At 50.7% G+C, this 23,386-nt stretch overlaps 1 protein-coding gene across 1 annotated transcript in view; it reads right to left on the reverse strand.

Annotated features, from left to right (window-relative positions):
* Positions 1-1,787: 1,787 nt before the first annotated feature.
* Positions 1,788-23,386, reverse strand: part of MROH2A (maestro heat like repeat family member 2A) — a 52,178-nt gene continuing 30,579 nt past the window's right edge. Inside the window, exons 24-42 of the mRNA XM_032753685.2 lie at positions 23,279-23,358; positions 21,439-21,547; positions 20,540-20,635; positions 18,330-18,434; positions 17,049-17,172; positions 16,403-16,521; positions 15,704-15,856; positions 15,117-15,271; positions 12,885-13,044; positions 12,612-12,805; positions 12,150-12,287; positions 11,533-11,647; positions 6,193-6,342; positions 5,900-6,082; positions 5,197-5,352; positions 3,501-3,622; positions 2,765-2,877; positions 2,401-2,466; positions 1,788-1,909 (exon numbers count right to left, since the gene is read on the reverse strand). Coding sequence (XP_032609576.1) covers positions 1,788-1,909; positions 2,401-2,466; positions 2,765-2,877; positions 3,501-3,622; positions 5,197-5,352; positions 5,900-6,082; positions 6,193-6,342; positions 11,533-11,647; positions 12,150-12,287; positions 12,612-12,805; positions 12,885-13,044; positions 15,117-15,271; positions 15,704-15,856; positions 16,403-16,521; positions 17,049-17,172; positions 18,330-18,434; positions 20,540-20,635; positions 21,439-21,547; positions 23,279-23,358 — 2,460 coding nt within the window. The remainder of the gene's footprint in view (positions 1,910-2,400; positions 2,467-2,764; positions 2,878-3,500; positions 3,623-5,196; positions 5,353-5,899; positions 6,083-6,192; positions 6,343-11,532; positions 11,648-12,149; positions 12,288-12,611; positions 12,806-12,884; positions 13,045-15,116; positions 15,272-15,703; positions 15,857-16,402; positions 16,522-17,048; positions 17,173-18,329; positions 18,435-20,539; positions 20,636-21,438; positions 21,548-23,278; positions 23,359-23,386) is intronic.

A 23,386-nucleotide genomic window follows, 5' to 3' on the forward strand; every position in this document is an offset into this window, starting at 1 on the left:
TGAATGCCCTCTTGAAGGAGTGAGTTCTCACTCTGCGAGAGCAGGTTGCCTTTGCACCTGCCCACTCGCCTTTCTGCTTTTCCACTGTGTCTCGAGATAGCACAAGGCCCTCACCAGAAGCCGAGCAGATGCTAACACCATGCTCTTGGACTTTCCAGCCACCAGAATTGGGAGCTAAACAAACCTTTTCTGTATAAATTACCCAGCCTTGGGTATTCTGTTTTAGCAACGCTAAACATACTAAGGCAGATAACTTCCTCCTTTTTCTGGCTTCTGCTGTTACTTTTAAAAGAAAAACTACCATACTCTCAAGATACAAAAAATACTGTACTGTCTTCAATTTTGCTCTCTCCATTTAGGTCTATAAACCATCTGGAAATGTTTCTTCTGCACAGGCATGGAGGAAGAGCCAATTGTACAGATGTACAGCTGCCTCCTTGTACTGTACTGAATGGTGCACTCTCCCCACTGCATCAGTGGTGTTCAAGCTTGTTTAGCAGCAATACTCTTCATCACTTGGCAGGAAATCAATTCACCATTTGCTCCATGGGAGACACAAAACAGTTTGAAGACCACTATTCCAGAGAAGGCTTTAGCACGGGTTAGTTTTTGGATAGCATAGCAGCTCTCTCCTATTGATGGGACCCCGGATGGTTAATTCCTTCGGCATTGTACTGGGAACAGTTTGGAAGTCCTGGTTTACCTGCTCTGGGGACACCTAGACTATTCTGATGGCCTGAGCATAGCGAAAGCCTTCCCCACACTGCCCCTGTCTTCCCCTACATGTTCTTAGACATGGGGCTAATTTCTCCGTTTTGACCAGCAGCCAAATTCTGTTCCAGGCCTCATTGGGCTCCAGTTGCAACAGTCCAAACTTACTTTGGTAACTTCAAGTCACAAAGGGAAGGGCCTGGAATAAATGTCACTTCCTCCATCTATTGTCTCCAGACTTGCACACCCACCCTCCTGTGCCACTGTAGCACTTCCACCCTGGCTGCAGTCCTCCCTCTGATGTGTGTTGTGGTTACGTGCCTTTCCCTTTAAGAAGGGTCCTGGCCTGGCATGGTGGCTCACGCCTGTAATCCCAACACTTTGGAAGGCCAAGGTGGGCGGATCACGAGGTCAGGAGTTTGAGACCAGCCTGGCCAACATGGTGAAACCCCATCTCTACTAAAAATACAAAAATTAGCCAGGCATGGTGGTGCACACCTGGAATCCCAGCTACTCGGGAGGCTGAGGCAGGAGAATCACTTGAACCCAGGAGGCGGAGGTTGCAATGAGCCGAGATCGTGCCACTGCACTCCAGCCTGGGCAACAGGGCAAGACTCCATCTAAAAAAAAAAAAAAGAAAAGAAAAGAGTCCCTGGAGACCGACGGGACACTCTAGGCCTCCCCTTGCCACTTGGCACAGTGCCTGGCCTTAGGCACACTGTCAGCATGTGTGTGGATGAACTACGAGTGAAGACGCAAAGCTAGTTTCCAACCCTTTGGGCCAAGGGGCTGTCAGACAAACGTAGTTGGGGGGAAATCAGAAATGAAGTGGCTCATTAAGGCCAAAGTTCCCTTTGCCTCATTGTCTTGGTTCCGGGCTGTCACCACCTTACAGTCACAAGTCTGTACTCCAATGACAGTGGAGGTTTATTTCAGCGGAAGGAAAGAGAAGGATACTAGTTATTTTACAATAGTGTTTTTCCTACAAACTAAACTTCTTACAAACTACATTAAAAAGGGCTTGCATTTGGCACTAAGAAGACAGTTTACGTCTTACGTTTGGACGTTTGGACCACCTAGGACATTCCTTGTGGTGAAGCCAGAAGCCAGTACTGACTACAGCTATCCAAGACTGTGAGCGTCTCCAGGGCTGCCCGCCTGACCCCGGGATCCGGATCCAGCTGTAGTTCCTGGAGGGCTGAGAGGGAACACAAAGAGGGAAGGCTCAGGCTCCGCCCAGTCAGGACCACGTGCTGCATGCCCTCGGCAGTGATGGCAGGCAAGGACCGCAGAAGGTGGGCAGGGGCAGACGGGGAAGCTCCTGTGTGGGGAAGCAGAAGACTGCAAGTGGGTCTGTCTCCACAGACATCGCAGCTCTCAGGGCTTCAGTGACCACCCTAACGGATGGAAATCACCCACAGAACCTGATAGCAGCATCAGGGCAAAAGCATTTCATAAGAAGCTATGAATGGGAGAAACAGCCCAGGGAATGAAAGGGACTCCACCCATCAACAGCTGTCGTCCTGGAAAGGCCTCCCCAGGTTCATCTCTCTCTGCCCTGGTTACACTCCCGCCCCCCAAAACCCACAGCAAAGGGTCCTCTGGCTCTTCCCTTGAAGCAGTTTCTCTAAGCTCCCCTAGTGAGTTGGGGAGTGATGGACTCAACATCTAACACGCTCCACTACTCACAATTCCGTAATGCTGGGAAGTCCAGCTTTTTCAGATAATGTGTAGACATCTGCTTCATAATAATTCCTAAAACGATAGCCAAAGAAATGCTCATCACGCGAGTATTAGGTCAGCAGGCAAGTCGTTCTGTGGTTTACTTGCTTTACTTTACGAGAACACTGAGGAAAGCTTTTGTTGAGCCCACATTGGCAAGGAGGAAGCCAAGATCGAAACGGGATAGAAAGCACAGTGCAGGGCTTAGACCTGAGCTCTGGTCCCAGCTCTGCCACATGCCTCCCACTCATGATCCACCCTTCCCGGAGTCCCAGGCTGGACCAAGGGCCTTCAAAGTCCATCTTGAGTCAGGAGACGTCTCTCTGCTCACCTGCCAAGTTGCAAGCAGCGATTCTGATTCTTGACAAGTTATTTTTCACATAGGCCATTGTTTCTAGCAAGAAGCTGTAGAGAACAGCCGGCTTTTTCTGAGTCTGCAAAAAGTAAGTGGTACACACAGCTTTGGAGGATGACACCCTGACAATGGGCTGTCATTCACCAAGAGTGTTCCCATCACCAAGATGCATCAGAGAGGGCAAGCGCCCATCCCAGCGTCACACAGCAGATGAGTAGCTGGCAAGTGAAGGACCACTGGCCACCTGTTATATTTTTCATATCCCATCTGACCAGAGAACCTGTGCTGTGCAACATGGTAGCCACAAGCCACGTGTAACCCTGCAGCACTTCAAGTGTGGCTGGTCTGAATTAAGGTAAAGTGCCCCCTGGGTTTTAAGATGGTACCCAAAAAATTGTAAAATATCACAATAATAGTTTTTATACTGATTACATGTTGAAATGATCATGCTTTAGTTATTTGGGTGAAATAAAATATATTAAAATTAGTTTCACCTCTGCACTTCTCTGGATGTGCCTACTAAAAGAAACATCAGACAGCTGAAATAGGCACATGGCTTGCCTTCTATTTCTGCTGCACAGTCTCGGTCTCGACATTGCACGTGTGGAAGGTAAACATAGGGCCCCAAGAAAGAGCTGTGGCAATCTCGACCCCCCAGCTCCAAGCCAGCGTGTGGCCACCTGGGACAGGCTGATTTCCCCTTTGGCTTCCTCACCAGGTTGTCTGGAAAATGGTCATCTTGTCATCAGTAGTGGTATCATTTGGCCTTGAGGGATGCTCCAGGGACTTCCAGCCCCAGAATTGCACACACTGAAACATGGTAGCCATACAGGCCTGCAGGGACACAGGACGGCAGCAGAGGCATCAGCTGGGCTAGGTGGTTCCCCGGAGGGGTGAGGCTGGCAGGAAGCCAGAGGGCAGCCCCAGAAAAGCCTCACCAAGCCAAAGAAAGGCGGGGCTGGTGGCTCCTGGGAGGCCAGCTGGGACCTGGGCCCCTGCCAGCTTGAACGTGGCTGCATGTGCATTTATAAAAAGCCCCTTGGGGGCAGATGCAGCCCCACCCGCCCCCTCACCAGCGCCTTCGTGCCCTCAGCAGCCCTGCCTGGGACCCAGCCCTCCATGGGATCAGAGGCAGGAGCCTGGCTTGAGCAGGCAAGACTGGGCGCGAGTCCTCACCTCCCAGGCCCAGTCCACCAGCATCTGCCTTGTGACCAAGCCTGGCCACAGCTTCTGGAGACGGCAGGGCAGGAAGACAAAATGTTTCCGCCTCAGTAGCCCTTTCCTCACTCTCGGTCACCCTTGCTGGGTGCACCCTGGTTCCTTCCCTGAAGCCCCCCACCACCCCACTGGACAGTTGTCGATAAAACATGGAAGAACAGTGTGGGCTGAAGACAGAGGGTGGTGAGGACTGGCAAGGAAAAGGAGCCTCTGGGCAGTGACACCTTGTGCCCAGGGTGGCCAGGGATGGTGTGGCAGAGCCCGGAAGCTGGGGTGGGGAGTACAAAGCCCAGGTCTAGGGAGCGTGCATCTCAATACCCCTCACTGCCTGTAAGGGCCACCTGGGCCATCCCACCTGGGCCACCCAGGCCACCCGTTCCACCCCACCTGGAAACTGCTGCCCTCACAGTGACAGGACTTGTCCTGTGACCCCAGAGCTGGGGTCCAAGGCACCTGCTGAAAATGACCATTGCGTTTCTTTCATGTGGGGCCAGCTGCGTCCCAAAGCTTACTAGGTGGGGGCAGAACCTCCCCAAATCAGCCACCTCCGCACTTCCTGACCCCACCCCCCAAGTCTGTAAGAAGAGATTAGGGAGAGAAGAGGGCGGTTAAGGTCGTGGGCCGTGCAGGGAGTGAGGAGCCTGAGGTCCCCAGCCAGCCAGGGTTAGCCTGAGAGGCAGCAGCTCAAATGAGAAGACTCATTTACCAACAAATCTGTCTCTCCCTCTCCTCCTGCCCCAGAGCAACAGAGGAGCTGGGCCGTGGAGAGGGAGAATCCAGGCTGGCTCCCATCCCAACATGGGCCTGCCCCACAGGGAGCAGGGAGTGGACAGGACCACTTTGGGGTATTTTGAGTCCTAATACCCAAAAGTGACCTGCCAGTTACAGAATCTGCTAGAAGAAAGGGTTTGGGCAGAGGAGGGCTACAGGCAGCCGCCACGCCATGTCCCCCGACACGGGGCTGAGACTGCTTAGTGAGGTGGCTTTGCAGGTCATCTCGGATGGCCTCTCTCCTCAGCCTGTGTGAGGGATGGGGGACAGCAGGGAGCAGGCCGTGGCCTCTGGGATCTCAGAGAAAACCGACTGAGGCGGAGAAAACCTTGCAGCTCACCGAGCCAGCAGACCCAAGGACCTGTTGCCTTGGGGGACAGCGGGCCCCAGACCGGGACACAAAGCCCAGGATGTCTTACTTGGGCTGCGTTGGAACAGGGGTCCTGGGAGTGCAGCATGAGGGGGATCCAGGCCTTCTTCACCTCCCCTTTGAAGAAATGCTTCTTGGACATCCCGACCACCCTTGCCAGCTTTCCAAAGAGGATGAAGGCTTTCAGACGCAGCAGTTCACTCTCCTGCGGCCAGGATGGACACGGGCTGACATGCAGGCAGCAGGAAGCCCAGCCAAACCCCAGCCATTCTCCAAGGAGCACCCAATGCCTTGGCCCCTGCAGAGCCTTCTGGATCATTCCGCCAGGGTGGAGTCTCTCCTTCGGCAGGGATCACATAGCCTTCAAGGGGTTGGGCGTTGCTCTGGTCTTTGTGCCTGCCTCTTCCCTGGGTTAGGGCTTGTGCGGGATCTGAGTGCACAGCCCTGCCTAGCAGAGGCCCAGAGTGACGCAGGTGCCCTGGGGGTATTTGTAGGTGCAAGGAATAAAAGGGGGACACCCTTCCCTCTTAGCAGGGCTGCAGAGGCCCAGGAGCCCTCACTTGACAACACTGATTCTCTGGAACTTAGAAGAATACCTTTTATTTCACAAGATCCCATGATCAGCCAGTTGCTACACTGGCACCCAGCAGGAGCCTCAGCTCTTTCTGCTTTAGAGCCCATCTCTTCCTTAGGGTCTGAGAAGTGCCCACTCCTTCACTGAGCAAGCTCAGGGAGGCTCTCATTGGACTCACGTTGTCGAAGAAGATCCTGCACTGTTCAGACATGGCGTCGAAAGAGGACCCCACATCCCCTTCTCGCAGCTCAGCCAGGATCTTGGTCAGGGCCTCCATGCCCTCGGCAGCCACGCTGATGCTCACGGGCTCCCTCAGGGGGCCCAGGCACTTCTCCAGCAAGACCTTCCGGTACTGCTTTACCTGGAGGGGCATGGGCAGCCCTCAGCCTGCACCCTCCCTCCCAGGCTGACCGGGGCACCCGGCCTGCACCCTCAGCTCCCGGGACCTGGGCCCAGGGCCGGGCGCAGTACCTTCTTGGGGGCGCCCAGGGCCATGTTGCCAAGGGCGCGCAGGGACAGCACCCGCAGGGTTTCGTCCTCCTCCTGGTCAGCACCCTTCTCCAGCAGCAACACTGCTGACTTCAGCAGCTTCTCCTGGTACAGAACTGGGTCGCTCATGAGCTGGAAGGGAGGACATTGGGCAGTTATCCCCAGGGCGGGCTCATTTCTCAGCAGCAAGCTGGGGCGTGGGAGGAAAGGTAATGCAGATTGGTGGCTCTGTGAACAGGAGGGGAGGGGCTCTGAGAGCCTCCGTTTCCTCTCTATAAAAAGGGGGTGATGCTAGTACCTGCCTCAGGGTCTGTGTGGGGATTTAATAAGGAAATATGGGGGGAATGCTAGATAAGTGTTACATATATATATATTAATTCGTCATTTATTTTTTCAGGTAACATAATAGTCACTGCCAAATGCAAGAGCCACGCCCACCTGCATCTGAACAGAAATGCACAAAAAACATGAATTTCTCTTTCAGGAGAATTACTATTGGCCTAGTACTTCAAGTGCCAAAACCTCACTGGTATATGTGTGTGTGTGCATGCATGTGTGTACCCGTGTGTACATGTGTGCATGCAAGCACCTGAGTATGTTTGAAAGAGGCCTGAAAAGAAAACTAAACACCAAATTGGTGAGTCCAGGGACAGGAGAAGTGAGCATCTATTGACTGTTCCCACATCTAGTTCCTTAAACCCCCATTAGGTGCAATTGCTCTAAGCTTCCAAATGTTTTGTCTCCACCTCAATCCACCTCCAGCCTGTCCCAGACACCAACATCAGCAATCACAGGAGCTTCCTACAGCACTTCCATTCATTTAAACATATACTGAGCAACTATTCAGGGCCAGGTAGAGCAGTGAATACGACTATCACAGCCTATTTTAAATGCTCTTCAGGGAAAATTCCTGAAGAGTAAAGCCCCCACACTATTGTCAGCAAGCATTAAGGTGGGAATTGAACAATGAGAACACATGGACACAGGAAGGGGAACATCACACACCGGGGACTGTTGTGGGGTGGGGGGAGGGGGGAGGGATAGCATCGGGAGATATACCTAATGCTAAATGACAAGTTAATGGGTGCAGTACACCAACATGGCACATGTATACATAAGTAACAAACCTGCACATTGTGCACATGTACCCTAAAACTTAAAGTATAATAATAATAAAAAAATCATTTATAATCCACCCCTATCGAATTTGAAGAATTTAAATAGCTTGCTTCTTAAAAGCTGAACCTAATTTTTTTTCTTTTTTTTAATTTTTATTTTTAGTTCTGGGGTACATGTGCAGGAAGTGCAAGTTTGTTACTTAGGTAGACATGTGTCATAGTGGTTTGCTGCACCTATCGACCCATCGCCGAGGTATTAAGCCCAGCATGCATTAGCTATTTTTCCTAATACTCTCTCTTCCCCCACCCCACTCCCAACAGGCCCCAGTGTGTGCTGGTCCTCTCCCTGTGTCCATGTGATCTCATTGTTCAGCTCCCACTTATAAGTGAGAACATGCAGTGTTTGGTTTTCTGTTCCTGCATTAGTTTGCTGAGGATAATGACTTCCAGCTTCATCCATGTCCCTGCAAAGGACATGATCTCATTCCTTTTTATGGATGCAGAGTATTCCATGGTGTATATGTACCACATTTTCTTTATCCAGTGTATCATTGATGGGCATTTGGGTTGATTCCATGTCTTTGCTATTGTGAATAGTGCTGCAGTGAACATACGCATGCATGTATCTTTGTAATAGAATGATTTATATTCCTTTGGGTATATGCCCAGTAATGGGATTGCTGGGTCAAATGGTATTTCTGGTTCTAGATCTTTGAGGAATCACCCCACCATCTTCCATAATGGTTGAACTAATTTACATTCCCACCAACAGTGTAAAAGCGTTCCTATTTCTCTGCAACCTTGCCAGCATCTGTTGTTTCTTGACTTTTTAATAATGGCCATTCTGACTGGCATGATATGGTATCTCATTGTGGTTTTGATTTGCATTTACCTAATGATCAGTGATATTTAGCTTTTTTCATATGTTTATTGGCTGCATGAATGTCTTCTTTGAGAAGGGTCTGCACACTTTTTAATAGGATTGTTTTTTTCTTGTAAATTTGTTGAGTTCCTTGTAGATTCTGGATATTAGATCTTTTTTGAATGGATAAATTGCAAAGATTTTCTCCAACTCTGTAGGTTGCCTATTCACTCTGATGATAGTCTCTTTTGCTGTGCAGAAGCTCCTTAATTTAATTAGATCCCAATTGTCAATTTTTGCTTTTGTTGCAATTGTTTTTGGTGATTTTATCATAAAATGTTTGTCCATGCCCACGTCCTGAATGGTATTGCCTAGATTTTCTTCTAGGGTTTTTATAGTTTTGGGTTTTACATTTAAGTCTTTAGTCCATCTTGAGTTAATTTTTGCATAATGTGTGAGAAAGGGGTCCAGTTTCAATTTTCTGCAAATGGATAGCCAGTTCTCCCAGCACTATTTTTTAAATATGGAATCCTTTCCCTATTGCTTGTTTTTATCAGGTTTGTCCAAGATCAGTTGGCTGTAGATGTGCAATCTTATTTCTGAGTTCTCTATTCTGTTCCATTGGTCTATGTGTCTGTTTTTGTACCAGTACCATGCTGTTTTGGTTACTGTAGCCTTATAGTATAGTTTGAAGTCCAGTAGGGTGATGCCTCCAGCTTTGTTCTTTTTGCTTAGAATTGTCTTGGCTATACAGGCTGAATTCTACAAGAAATACAAAGAGGTGGTCGGGTGCGGTGGCTCACGCCTGTAATCCCAGCACTTTGGGAGGCCAAGGCGGGTGAATCACAAGGTCAAGAGATCGAGACCATCCTGGCCAACATGGTGAAACCCTGTCTCTACTTAAAGAAACAAAAATTAGCTGTGTGTGGTGGTGCACGCCTATAGTCCCAGCTACTCAAAAGGTTGAGGCAGGAGAATCGCTTGAACCCGGGAGGTGGAGGTTGCAGTGAGCTGAGATCACGCCATTGCACTCCAGCCTAGCGACAGAGCAAGACCCTGTCTAAAAAAAAAAAAAAAGAAAGAAAGAAAAGAAAAAGAAATACAAAGAGGAGTTTATACCATTTCTTCTGAAACTATTCCAAACCATCGAAAAGGAAGGACACCTCCCTAACTCATTCTGTGAGGTCAGCATCATCCTGATACCAAAACCAGGCAGAGATACAACAACAAAAGAAAACTTCAGGCCAATATCCCTGATGAACATCGATGCAAAAATTCTCAATAAAATACTGGCAAACTGAATCCAGCAGCATATCAAAAAGCTCATCCACCACGATCAAGTAGGCTTCATTCCCGGGATGCAAGGCTAGTTCAACATATGTAAATCAATAAACGTAATTCATCACATAAACAGACCTAAAGACAAAACCACATGATTATCTCAATAGGTGCAGAAAAGGCCTTCAATAAAATTCAACATCCCTTCATGTTAAAAACTCCCAACAAACTAGGTATTGAAGTACCTCAAAATAATAAGAGCCATTTATGACAAACCCACAGCCAATATCATACCTAATGGGCAAAAGCTGGAAGCATTCCCTTTGAAAACCGGCACAAGACAAGGATGCCCTCTCCCATCACTCCTATTCAACATAGTATTGGAAGTTCTGGCCAGGGCAATCAGACAAGAGAAAGAAATAAAGGGTATTCAAATAGGAAGGGAGGAAGTAAAAATGTCTTTGTTTGCAGATGACATGATCCTATATCTAGAAAACCCCATTGTCTTAGCCCAAAAACTTCTTAAGCTGATAAACAACTTCAACAAAGTCTCAGGATACAAAATCAATCTGCAGAAGTCACAAGCATTCCTATACACTAACAACAGGCAAGCAGAGAGCCAAATCATGAATGAACTCCCATTCACAATTGCTACAAAGAGAATAAAATACCTAGGAATACAGTTAACAAGGGAAGTGAGGGGCCTCTTCAAAGGAGAACTACAAACCTCTGCTCAAAGAAACCAGAGAGGCCACAAACAAATGGAAAAATATTCCGTGCTCGTGAATAGGAAGAATCAGTATCATGCAAATGATCATACTGCCCAAGGTAATGTATAGATTCAATGCTATTCCCATTAAACTACCATTGACATTCTTCACAGAATTAGAAAAAAATTATTTTAAAATTCATATGGAACCAAAAAAGCTGAACCTAATTTTTAAACAGCCATAATTAGCTAGCATTTAATGAGCACTTACCTCCCAAGCAAGCAATGCGTACACGGTCTATCTCATTTAGCTCTCACCAAAGCCCTGAAAAGAAGGCACTGCTTTCCCCAATTGGGCAGATGGAGAGCTTGAAGCTCAGAGACGCTAAGTAACTTCATCTCCAGCCAATCCGCAACTGAGCAGAGGCTCTTAACCAGGCCCCCAGATTCCAGCACCTGGGCCTGGCCCTGTGTGGCTTCCAGCCACTGAAAATTCTAAACTGAGACACATCAAAGGCCAGGTCCTGGGTAAGACAACGAGGGAGCACTTCTCCTTCCCATCCTCATTTTGAAGATTTACAGAGGCCTGAACACAGGGAGGGGCCTGAAGAACCTACAAAAGCTTGATGAGTACCTCCCGGACTGGTCTTGTACTTCCAGGAGCTTTTGTACAGCCCACTGCCAAAACTCATTTTCCCATTTTTAAGTGTTGGGGAAAAGAAATATAGAAAAGAAAATTTTATGACACATGAAAATTCCATGAAGTTTAAATTCCAGTGTCCATCAATAAGGTTTTGTTGACACTGTCATGCCCACTGGTTGACGTATTGGCTGTGGCTGTTTTCCTGCTACAGCCGAGTTGGCCACAAAGCCAAAAATTTACCATGCAGTCCTTTACAGAAAATGCTGGCCGGCCTCTGGCCCGGGCTGTGGTTGGTTCCTAGGGTGCATTGGGCATCATTGCCCTCCGGACGCTCCAACACTCGCTCTGAGATAGGGTCGCTGGGCCCTGCCTTCCCACCTAGCAAAGCCCCTTGGCCTCTCTGAGTCCTCCTGCAGGAAGCCTGCCCCAGCGAGAACCCAGGTGCCCTCCCTGGGTCCCCTGGGTCACTGTACTTGCCTGGTCACACATCAGTTAGCTGCAATGCTGCAGGGCTCAGCCTGTCTCTCCAGCAAGGCCTGCCCTGCACTACTCATGTGATGAATGAATGAAGGAGCAGATGAGAGAATGGGCACTCAGAGGAGGGGCGCTCGCCTGTCCCCCCGACTCCCGTGCCTTGGAGACGAGCCATCCCCAGAAGAATCCAGGGACCCCATCCCCTCCGCTTGCACCCCGCCCGCACCCGGTGCCTCACTTCCACGCAGACCGCTGTGCTGCTGATGCGGCAGCTCGGGACTTCTGAGTCCATGCCCCTGAGCACCAGCTCGGCCAGCCTCTGCCTGTGGCCCTCCACGTGCTGCATGCACAGCCTGCAGAGGAGACACGGTGCCAGGTCGTGGAGGCGGCCCCGCCCCTGCCTGACGTTTGCCAAGAGCTGGGCAGGGCCACACCGGTGCCTGGACCCTGCTGGCAGGATAACCCTGGACAGATGTCCTAACATCTCTGGGCTTCTCCCTCCTCTTCCTGGGGACTTGGTTGAGGTTGTCAGTGAATCAGTCAATGTCTATCTCCTTTTTACAAAGGGGACTAGAGTGAGGGCGGTTCCGGAGTGACAAGGATCCCTGTGTAGCCCTGGGGGCAAGCCCCTCCTCTCTGCCCTCATATCTGCTCTGAGCAGGAAGATAGTTCGAATAAGAGGTTCTCATTGTCTTGCACACCACTGCCAACCTAGAGTCACAGGTTGGCGTGGCAGTTCCCCCAGAAAGAAGGCATTCAGCCATGACCGGACCATGTCCTCGCAAGGAGCCCTTCCATCCAGCAAGGAGGTGCCTCTGCAGGTCCCCCTGCCACCCTGTGGGAGCCAGGGCCCACCTGGCCAGCAGGCTCACACCCTCCAGGAATGTCCCGCCGTCCTGCAGGAGGTCCCACACTGCCTGATCATCCAGGGCACGCGCCAGGTGCTGGCTCTTGACTCTCTTGAACAAGAGCTGCATGGACTTGATAGTGACCCTGAAGGGGGGTGGGAGCTTGTGATGTGCTGCCCTGCTGGGAGCGCATGGCCTGGGGAGGCTGCTGCAATCAGTGAAGTGGGGCCCCAGTGCCTGCCAGGCCCATCCCAAGGGACTGAGGGAAAGGTCCAGGGAGGGAGTGGATCTGCAAGCTCTGAAAACCACGCCGTGCTTGACACACATGAGAACGGCATCTTGAGTAAGATCAGCTCCCACCAGGAGGAGACAGAGGGCCCCTCAGTGGAGTCCACTGGCAACTAAGGGGCAGCCCATGGCTACACCCAGCCCAGGCCTGCTGCTTTGCACACACCACCCTCGAGAGCACCTTTGTAGGTTCATCTCCTCGGGCAGAAGAGTGGTGTGGACCAGCTTCCACATCTTCAAGACCGGTGGGGAGGCCTCTGGTCGGTGGCTGCTGCCAAGCTGCAGCAGGAGGGTGTAGATGAGGTCAGGGAGGAAGTCCGGGAGCTTGTCATTCTCATCCAGCTTCTGAATGAGAAGGTGGATGGTGCACAGGGTCTGCAGAGAGAAGGTCCAGGGCATCGGGCTCCTACCCAGAGACCCCTGAGGAGCCTTGGGGCCTGCGCCTGCAACTCACCATCAGGGGGTCCACCGCAGCCAGGCGCCAGATGTCAGCCTTGGAAGTGGCACTGACTCTGGGGCTGAGCTGTGACTGCAGCCGGCCCATCAGGCTGTGAAGCATGGTCCGGGCGAAGGGCACGTTCTCCGACACTGCCAGCCACACCTCTGCCAGGTGGCTAACCAAAGTCAGGGCACAAGGACTGTGAGTTTCCTGGCATGTGCCCTGGCAGGTAAGAATCCCTTTCAACCCCTTGGCAGCCCCCTAAGTAGGGGTTGGACTCTGGGGACTGAATCTCAGGGAGGTGGAGGGAGCCGCCAAAATTTGCATGCTTAGAACCCAGGACCCTGACGCTACACTCAACCCCCTTTCTCTGCACGGGCTCACGGTACCTTTGGGAAAGCCATGGCCCCCGCGGAAGCCCCAGTTCCACTGCAAGATGACCACAGAGACCCCCACCTGCTTGATGACTGTATGGACATGTCCAAAAATACCTCCTAGTGCCCGATTTGCATCAGGTTGGCTGTCGGCAGCTTTCTGGTATTGTATCACCTAACCCTCCCAACACATCTTTGAGGAAGGTATTTTGTCTCCCTATTCCACAGAAGAGGGAAGTGAGGCTTGCAGCAGTTAGGCCACCTACTAAACTACAGTTGGAAAAGGCCTTCCTGGTTTCCAAGTCCAAGCCCATGGCCCTGCTGAGAAGGGAAGTCCCCCAGGATAGGTACAGAGGCACAGAGAGCGGGGCATCTGGGAGGTTCTAAAAGGCTAATGTGAGTCTAACAAGTCTAAATATAATTTAACAAGGTTAAGTTGAACAAAGAGATGTATAAACTGAAGATTGGAACCCACAAAACCAAATGCACAAGAGCACGGTGGTGAGTTTGGGTTTGAGGGGAGATGTGCCTGGGGGCCTTGGGGCAGGAATAAATGGAGAGGGGGCAGAGTGCACTCATCAGCACCCACTGCAAAGAAGCCATGGGGCACAAGGAAACAAGAAGGGGCACCTCAGTCCTACAATGGCAAGAAACAACTACCAACAATGACACACTCCTGGAAGACAACCCAGGCTCTGGAATGCAGCCCAGCTGACACCCTCATCACAGGCTTGTGAGACCCTGAACAGAAAGCCCAGCTAACCCATGCCTTGACTCCTGAACCATGGAAACTGTGAGTTAATCCATGGATGTTGTTCAAAGCTTCTAAGTGGGTGGTAATTTGTTATGCAGCAATAGCAAACCAATACAGATTTCGGCAAACTAAGTGAAAGCCAGTGTGACGTGGCTGGCCACCAAGTACGGCAGCCTGACCCAGGGCTGCACTGCACATTCCCCTTACCCTCACCCAGCACTGCCCCATGAACCACTGAGCCTCATTAAATCATGAAACCTGCACCACCCTCCCAGCTGGACCCACGGCAGGGCTGCCCTTGTGAGAAGCAGCTCCACGGTGGAGCCATGCCTGCATTTCGGGCAGGTCAGCCCTTGTGGCTCTGGAGCCAGGGCCTGTTTTTAAAACTCTTTTCTCTGTTCCAAGCCTCTTATTTAGCCTGACATCTCCTCACCTCCCTGCACCAGCACAGGCTCCACTGCTCTGGGGATGACTGGCTAGCTCTTTCTGGCTCCTCCCAGATGAATTCTGGTACCACCCCAAACAGACTCCCCACATGTGGGCAGACCATGCCCAGCTGCCTGTGCCATCATTGCTGTAGCACACACAGGAGCTTTGCACTGTTTGCAGAGAAACAGCAATAAAGATGGGGTCGCTCTGCCATCACTCATGGCCACCTCCGGGGCTGGAGGTTGGGCCATTCTCCCCTTGGAGACTGGGACAAGTCTTTTCCCCTCTTAGGACACATTTTGAAAGAAATAGGGACAGCCTGGAATATCTCCAGGGCTTGCTCAGGCCTTGGAGCCACATCCTGCAGGCGATCTGCTGGAGCTCTGTTTGCAGGGAAGGAAAGGGCCACTCTGGGAGAGAATGAACTCCACAGACACTGTCCCGGGCATGTGGGGAGCTACGGGTCCAGATTCCAGCTCCACGTAGCGAAGTTCTACAAGCCTGGGCTCTGTCAGTGGCTCATCAGAGGCTGGCACCTCCTGCAGGAGGTACAGGTAGAGGGCTTCGAACTCCTTCAGGGTGGGGCAAGGTACTGCCTGAGGCTCCAGGCTTCTGGGACACATCGGGGTGGTGAGTTGGGCATGGTCAAATGGCACAGGAGGCCGGGGCCACCTCCTCCAGGGCACCCACCTCTCCATGGGCAGCGGCTGCCTCAGGAGTGACGTCAGGATGGTCTCCTGGTGGTGGTGCGCCAGCAGCAGGATGCCTTCAATGAGAAGGCGCCGCACCTCTGGGTGGTCCACCACTGGCAGGTGCACCAGGATGACGCTCAGGATCTCGGCCACCTAGGTAGGGATGGGGCATCACCGGGGGGCAGCCCAGGCCCCCGTGGCCTCCTGCAGTAACCCCATGACATGCCCCTGGTCCAAGGGCTCTGGCCCAGTCGGACAATGGGCAGGTTAAACGCCCAGCACCCTCTCTAGTGCATCCTCTGGTCTCTGCCTCAAACTCATTTTCCCAGGCTTTCAGTGCAGGAGGTGGTGTGCTCCGGGGAGGAGAGCCTGGATCTCCAGGTCAGCGAGCGCTTAACTAACCAGGCTACCTTCACCACGCTTCTTTCTAGCTCTGAAACTCTGTTTCCTCCTCCTCATTAGCAGCCAGGGGTTGGGGGAGGCATTCTCAGCGAGTGCTGGTGAGGCCCTCGTCCTTCCCTCTCATCGGGGCACACCAGGCAGCCCCAGCCCCTCTCTCTGGTGGCCCTGCCGCGGCTCTGCCACCTTGTCTTCCAGCTCCTTGGCCCGCATCTGGAGGAAGGAGGCTATCCAGGTGACAGAGGCCTTGTCGTGCTGCAGGTTCATGGCCCCAATGTTCTCACAGAGCTTCTGGATGAGCGAGACCACCTCATCGCAGCTAAACTCCATGCAGACCACCTAGGAGCAGAGCGGGTGACTCCCCTGCCCTCCCCTGCCACTCCATGACTGCTGACACTCCCTCCTCCCCTGTCCCACCCCGTGGCCCCACTCCAGGCTCCCATCCTCTCTCAGACCACGGCCATGGCCTCCTCCTGGGCTGAGCCAGAAGGGGCTGGTCTCCTGAAGTCCCCAGCCCCTGTTTGGGTGGCTCCAGGCACTTCCATTCATCACTGTGCCATAAGCCTGCCCACATGCCCACACCACGTGCAGGGCCTGTCCAGATCATTCCCATGGCCCTTTCAGCACTCAGTGTGGCACATCACAGGGACAGGGGGAAGACAGCAAAGCAGATTAAGCACCTACTGTGTGCCAGAGACAAAGTAGGGACCTGACATACTGCAGGCCCTTTCAACACAGAGGGCAGGAGTTGGGCCAAAGGCCATGGAAGCCGAGACCCCAGAAAACTTGGGTTGTGAGGCCAGCCCAGGAAGACCTCCCTCCCTGAGAGACGGCCAAGGGCCCTGAGACCAGCCTGGCAGCCCAGGCAGGCTCCCCGGCTGTCACCTTGGCGATTCTGGAGGATGCACAGAAGATCTTCTCCACGTCTGTGCTCTGGAGGTCCTCCTTACATTTCTCAAGCTCCTTCTCCTTGGAAGAGCCCCACAAGGAGCAGGTCTGGCTTGCTGTCGGGAATACAACTTCAGAAATGACCAGCAGGGACAAAGGGCCTGGCCACCCCTACTTCGTGGCTACCTCCTGCCCTGGCTTTGCAGGCCTGAGCCACCCTCCAGCATGTGAACGTCCCAGGCGTTCTGACCTTTGCTCTCCCTGGTCCTTCCCTGTGGCGGCCTCTGCCCGCACCACCTCTCCGCCCAGCTCAGAGGCCTGCTCTCCCTTGAATTCAGCTCTGGCCAGCTCTGTCACATGCTTGGCATCTGGGAGCTGACTTTCTCCCAGCCAGGCCCTCAGTGTCCAGCACTTGCCCTCCATGGGTCAATCTGGGCTAATGAACCTCTCCTTCTGGAAGCTTCCATGGCCTGTTGGTGAACTCTCCGCTCACTGCTCCCTCTGATGGTCACCTGCGTTTGTCTCCATGCCTGCCTGCACAGAGGCCATCCTTCCCTCCAGGGCAGGCTGCAGCCCACACTCCTGGAGTCAGCCCCTCTCTCTCTCCCAGAGGAGCTGGTCCTCATGTCCTGCCCTTTCATACCGTGAAGATCTAGCAGGCTGGACAGGACATTCACTGAGGCCATGCGGGTTCTTTGATGGGCATCACAGGTGCATGGGGCGATGAGTCCTACCATTGTGCCAAACTGCCCCGGCTTTAGGTGGATCTGAGGGGCAGGAGACCACGGGGCTCACACCTCTGTGCTCTCATGCACACCTGGGGCTGCCCAGGGGCAGCGTAAAGGGTGATTTGATAGGGCAAACCCTGCTCTGAAACACCCATTTGGGGAAGGGGAGGGTGCCACTGTCTGTTCCCTGCCCAAGCATCAGCCTCCCCTGCCCACAGCTGGGCCCCTGGACGCTGAGCAGCCTGGATCTGTGGACCCCAGCTCAGGACTCCCTCTGACTCAGCTCTGCTCAGTTCACAGCTCTGCTCAGTTCACAGCTCTGCTCAGTTCACAGCTCTGAACTTGGGCCCAGTTGTTCCTGTAACGAACCCTGGGGATCAAATCAGAGCTTCCTGCTCACTAGCTGAGCGGCCCAGGCAGGGTACTCTGCCTCTCGGTCTCATGTTTCCTGTCTGCACAGTAGAAATGATGATGGCACCTCCTCTTGCAGGGAATGTCATGAGAGCCCAGGTGAAGCCCGCCACACAGCCTCTGGCCTCACATGTTACTGAATGTTGGTCTTGGCCCCTGCCTCGTTTTGCTGAACCTTCATCCCCACCTCCATCCAGGTGCCCAGGACTAGGGTCCTGCCCAGCCCACTTCTCTCCCTGCACCTCCCAAGACCAGACGCCCATCCCTGCACCCCAGACCCTGACTCCATTGTCCTCCTGCCACAGCCATCCTGAGGACAAGAGAGTCAAACGGCATGGAGCCAAAAAATGTAGACAATTAAGTCTCATCAGGCTGTGTCAGATGGTCAATCAGTAAAAACACTACATCGTTCTAGGCATTGTAAGGGTTGTGGTACTTGTCAAGCTTTGCAAAATTTATGATTTTGCAGCACTTGACTTTCTCAAAGTAAATATTCATTTTCCTAGCCAATGTGGGGTTCATAATTATGTATCTTTTTTCTTAGAAAGGGTTCTCACCACTACAGAAGCCACAGGCCCCACAAAGCCTGGAGCTCTGCCAACCACAATCCCACCCTCTCCCTCCCTGACCCAGCCCAGGGCACTAGGTCATCACAGCCTCTCCCAGGGGACCCTTTGCGGACAGAACTTGATTTCATAAATGTTCCCTCATTTTCCAGATAGAGACAGGAATTTGTCTGTGCACGTCAGAGCAGCAGGCTGGGGGCTGGGGACTCCCGGACTCACACAGACAGCAGTGCTGTGGACATAGATCCGCATGAGATAGAGATGGAGGCTCATGGCCTTTTTCCGCTCCCACTCTTTCTCTGACAAGATCCACTTTTCCAGGAGCTGTGAGTAGAGCCCAGAACACCAAAGTGGGTATTAAAATCCTGGGGCCAGCCCTTTCCTGGCCAGGTTTTGCCCACCTCACCTTCCCACTCAGATCGGCTTTCAATGCTTCCCTGTGGTTCTAGACAGGCCCCATCATGAAGGGAGATGAGGCTGTAGGCAGGGAAAGAGCATTCCCAGCATTCTCACCAGGATGGTGCTTGGCGGTTGCATTAGGCCTGTCTCCAAATGTCTGCTTGTAATGAAGGGCCAGGAGCACAGCCCACTCTGCACTCCAGATGGCCCCAGAGGCCATTCTGATATAAAAGTTCATTTTAGAGCAAATCACATCACCATAGATAAACAGGGTCATGTCATCGCAATAAGGGTCAGTTAATCAACCAGACATAACAATCCTAAATGCTTATGCACCTAATAACATAGCTAAATAATACATGAAGCAAAAAATGGAAGAACCAAAAGGAAAAATAAACAAGTTCACACTGTTAGTCAGAGATTTCAGTGCCTTTTTCTCAATAATTGATAGAACAAAAAGACAGAAAATCAAAAAGGAGACAGAAAACCTGAAAAATACTATTAACCAACTTGGCCTAATAGACATTTTGAAACACTACACTTAACAACAGCAGAATATTTTTCAAATACCCATGAAATATTTACCAAGATAGATGGCATCTGGGCTACAAAATAAATCTCAGTCAACTTAAAAGGATTTAAAATATGGAATTTAAGTATGTCATCAGACAACAATGCAGTTAAATTAGGAATCCAAACCAGAAAGATTCTTGGGAACTCCCAAATATTTGAAAATTTCTAAATAACTTTCAGGTCAAAGAAGACATCATAAGGGAAATTTAAAATGTTTTGAACTGAAATAAAATTAAAACACAATGTATCAGGATCTGTGAGATGCAGCAAAAAAAAAAAAAAAAGCAAAATCTAAGGACTTACATTATCTGATCCTGATTTCAAGGCTTATTATAATATTACAGTAATCGAGACAGTGCAGTATTGGTGTGCCATAGGCAAACACATCAACAGAGCCAAATAAGTGTCCAGAAATAGACCCACATGTACATAGCCTTTGATTTTCAACAAAGGTGCAAAGATAATTCAACAGAAAAAGGGCAGTCTTTTCAACAAAGGGTGCTGAAACAATTGGCTATCCATGTGCAAAAAATTAAAATAAACTTTGACCCGTACCTCAGACCATACAAAAATTAACTCAAAATATATCATAGACCTAATCATAAAATCTGAAAATACAAAACTTCTGGAAGAAAACATAGGAGAAAATCTTTGGAAGATTTCTTAGATTTGACACCAAAAGCATGATCCATAAAAGAAAAAAAGATAAATTCGACTTCGTCAAAACTAAAAACTTCTGCTCATTAAAAGATAATGGGAAATCAATAAAAAGGCCACAGACTAGGAGAAAATATTTGCAAATCACATATCTGATGGATTGTATTCAGAATAAGTAAAACCTGTAAAAGTTTCCATAAAAAGAAAGCAAACAACCCAATTTTTAAAAACCTAACCAATACCCTTCAAAAGTGCCAAGGTTATGAAAGACAAAGAAGGACTGTGAAGCTAGCTGTTCCAGACGAAAGGAGAACAAAGAGACCTGACAGGTAGATGCACTGCCTAATCTGGATTGGATCCTGGATCAAGGAGAAAACAGTTCTAAAGGACATTATTGGGGCAATTCAGGAAATTTGAATATGGGCCATCAGTTTTAATACATGCATCGTGTCAACATTAGATGTCCTGAATTTGATCGTGGTACTGTTGTTATATAAGAGAGTACTGTTACTCTGGATGTCTGCAGCTATCCGTGGTTCAAAAGATGTATGTGTGTGTGGAAGGAGAGAGACAGAAGAAAACTCAGAAAGAAAATGTGACAAAGTATTAAGAACTGTGAATCTGCATGAAGAGCATTTTTGTACTATCTTGCAAATTTTTAGCAAATCTGGAATTTTATAAAAATGAAATCACTAAAACAATATTTCATGCACTCCCCTGTTCCCCACAGTCTGGCCCTCAGTCCAACTTCTGGGGAGGAGTGGCCATCCCTGGCTCTGGCCTGCCGCCAGGCAACTCACTTGAACCATCTCCTGCAGCCCCTTGGGGTCCAGCTGCCTCTGCAGGAGGCTCTCCATCAGCTGCTCCAGGGAGCTCAGGGCATTTGCATACAGGGTCTACAGCCAAGAGGGAGAGAGAGATAGGTGGCAATGAGGGGCACCCACAACCCCCCTCCCTGCAGGGAGTTCATGCCAGGGAGGGGTCTGGCAGTCATCCACTAACTTCTGTTCAGTCTGAGCTCTTGGCACTCATTTTCTCAAGTGAAGTACAAGACAACCATTTAAGGGATTCACTTTACACAGCAGGATACTGAACTCCTGGAGCCCAGTTCTGATTCTTCATCCAGGGCCAGGCCTTTGAGGCAGGGATGGCTACCTGTCCACAAAAGATTCCTTCTCCTTTTCCACAGTGCTGTCAGGGAAACAGCCATCCCATCAGGGACTACATTTCCCAGGACTCCTTGCATGGGTGGAGCCATGTGACTGTGTTTCATCCAATAGAAGGAAGGCAAAATGGCTCTCGAGCCTTCCCTAGACTTTCTCTTCCTTCTATCTAGGCTGGGTGTCAATACCCATTGATTAGGACCTTGGGATTCATGCACTGAGGATGGGCAGGAGGTCTCTGCCAACCTGGGTTCCTGAATAATTGCACAAAGCAGCTCCATTTCCACTCCCATTGACAATTGGGCTTGACTTGACTTGGGTGATAAATAAACTTTTATGTTGTTAATCCACTGAGATTTCAGGGTTTATCTGTTTCAACAGCTAGCATTACCTTACATTTACTGATAGAGCTTGCTACATTCTGTTGCCTCTAAACACTCGAAGGTGGTTCAGGAAGGTGGACTCTCAGCATGGACCATGTTAATGTTAACTTCCAGGTCCTGACCCAGCAAATGAGGCATCCCAGAGGGACCTACCTTAATGGACTCATTGTCCTCTCCTGGGAGTTGGAGAGAAATTACAGAATGTATGCTGATATCCATTAGCTCACTGTTTTCCTCTGTGGAGTAGAAAGGCTTCAGCTTGCTGGGGAAGAAGCAGTGACAAGAGAGGAACAGTCACTGGGGAGTTGAGCTTCTGCTGCCCCACTGCCCAATGTGGGCACAGAAACATGTCCTAGAAGAGGAAGAGGCCTACTTCTCCAGTTGGAGGCTCTGGCAAGCATCCCTCCCCAGGGGCCCTGGCTGTGGCCAGTAACCAGTGTCCAGTGACTCTTGCTTGTAATTGAAGGGGGATGCAGGGGTCCAAGGCCATCTCTCCTATCTGCTGTTGTCTACTCTGAACCTGTTCATCTGCTCAGAAACATTCCATTGCTCCTTGCCGACTACAACGATGCAATCTGCCCTCCCTGGCTGGTGCTAGTCCAGGGGCTTTCACGGGTAATGCTTGGACCAGCAGCAGCGGCAGCGGCAGCGGCAGCGGCAGCGGCAGCGGCAGCGGCAGCGGCAGCAGCAGCAGCAGCTTCACCTTGGAATTTATGAGAAACTCAAATTCTATGGCCCCACCCAAGACCTGCTGAATCAAAAATTCTGGGGGTGGACTGCAGCTACCTCCAGAGGTAGTTGCTAGTGATTGGTGCGTGCTAGCTCATTCTCCTTCTAGCCCCTTCATCAATAATTCTCAAGCTTGATGCATATTAAAGACACCTCGAGGATTTTTTAAGGACCCCCAGGGACCATGTCCAAGCCCCAGGATCTGGGGTGGGACCTGGATATCCATACTGCTAAAAGTTGCCCATGAGTTTTATTGTGCCCCCAGAGTTGAGAGCCACCATCCTACTTTACACTCCTGTTCCCCCAAAGTGTCTTGTATTGCACTCTCCTAGGAAGCCCCAAGTCCAGTCATTCTGCCTAAGCCCAGGTCAAAAGCCAAATGCCAACTCTGCACCAAGCCTTTTGATAGCTCCTTTTGTATAAACTGAGTTGCTTTTGTTTGTAGCCCCTTTTTTTTGTTCTCAGATATTTTTTTGCTGGTGTGTGTGGGAGTTTACCTGTAAACACAGTCCTGTTAGTCAGCTTTGACCTATAATCCTGTTTGTATGTGTCTGTCTTATCTCTAAGTCCTTAAAAGGCTGGGACTAGGTCTTATGTATCTCTGTGTCCCTTCAGTACTCAGCATATCATTGTGCTTAGTTGATGTTCGTGACATTTATTTTAAAATCTGCCTGTTTGATGCAGCTTAAAGCAACAGATAGTTCTGCTATGCACCTAAGTAATGAATCTTCCCCTATAGGGGAGGTATTCTTAGAGATGACCCAACCTCTTTAAATACTAATTTTATAAATCCATAACTTCTTCCCCTTTCCCCCTCCCCACCAATAGATTGGCATCTCCAGGAAGGTAAATCTTGGGCTTTAAATCATTTTGTACCAATGGTATCAACAAATAGTTGACTGAGCCCTTCAACTCATTGACTGAGCCTGACTCATCTTGAAGGATGCTTGCAATGCTCTTCAGTGTTATCACTGTTATTTTGCTCAAAATATCCCCCAATCAATGGAAGAGCAGCCCACCCACATGCCATAAATCCAACGAGAAGCACCCAACTTGAAATCTGGCTGAGAATTATAGAAAGGAGTGGCTGAGGCCGACCCCCATCATCTAGGCTGGCCCATTGCCCTGGGGAGCCGCCAACTGAGACCCCTGCTACAGAGGCAGGAGAGAAAAAAGGAGGCACAACCCCTGAAGGAGCACCGAGGAATGGTCTTGAACTTTTCCCTACCCCTTGGGATGGGGTGAGGGTGGGGGCCCAGCTCACCTCAGGTGCGAGAGGGCCTCCATCGCCAAGGCTCGCACTGGAGAAACCAGGTTGTCAGTCGGTTCTGCCTCGATGACCGCCTTCCCAACACAAGCAGGGGGTGGTGGC

The sequence above is a fragment of the Hylobates moloch genome, unplaced genomic scaffold (assembly GCF_009828535.3).
Source record: "Hylobates moloch isolate HMO894 unplaced genomic scaffold, HMol_V3 SCAFFOLD_1, whole genome shotgun sequence".
NCBI classification, from domain to species: Eukaryota; Metazoa; Chordata; class Mammalia; order Primates; family Hylobatidae; genus Hylobates; species Hylobates moloch.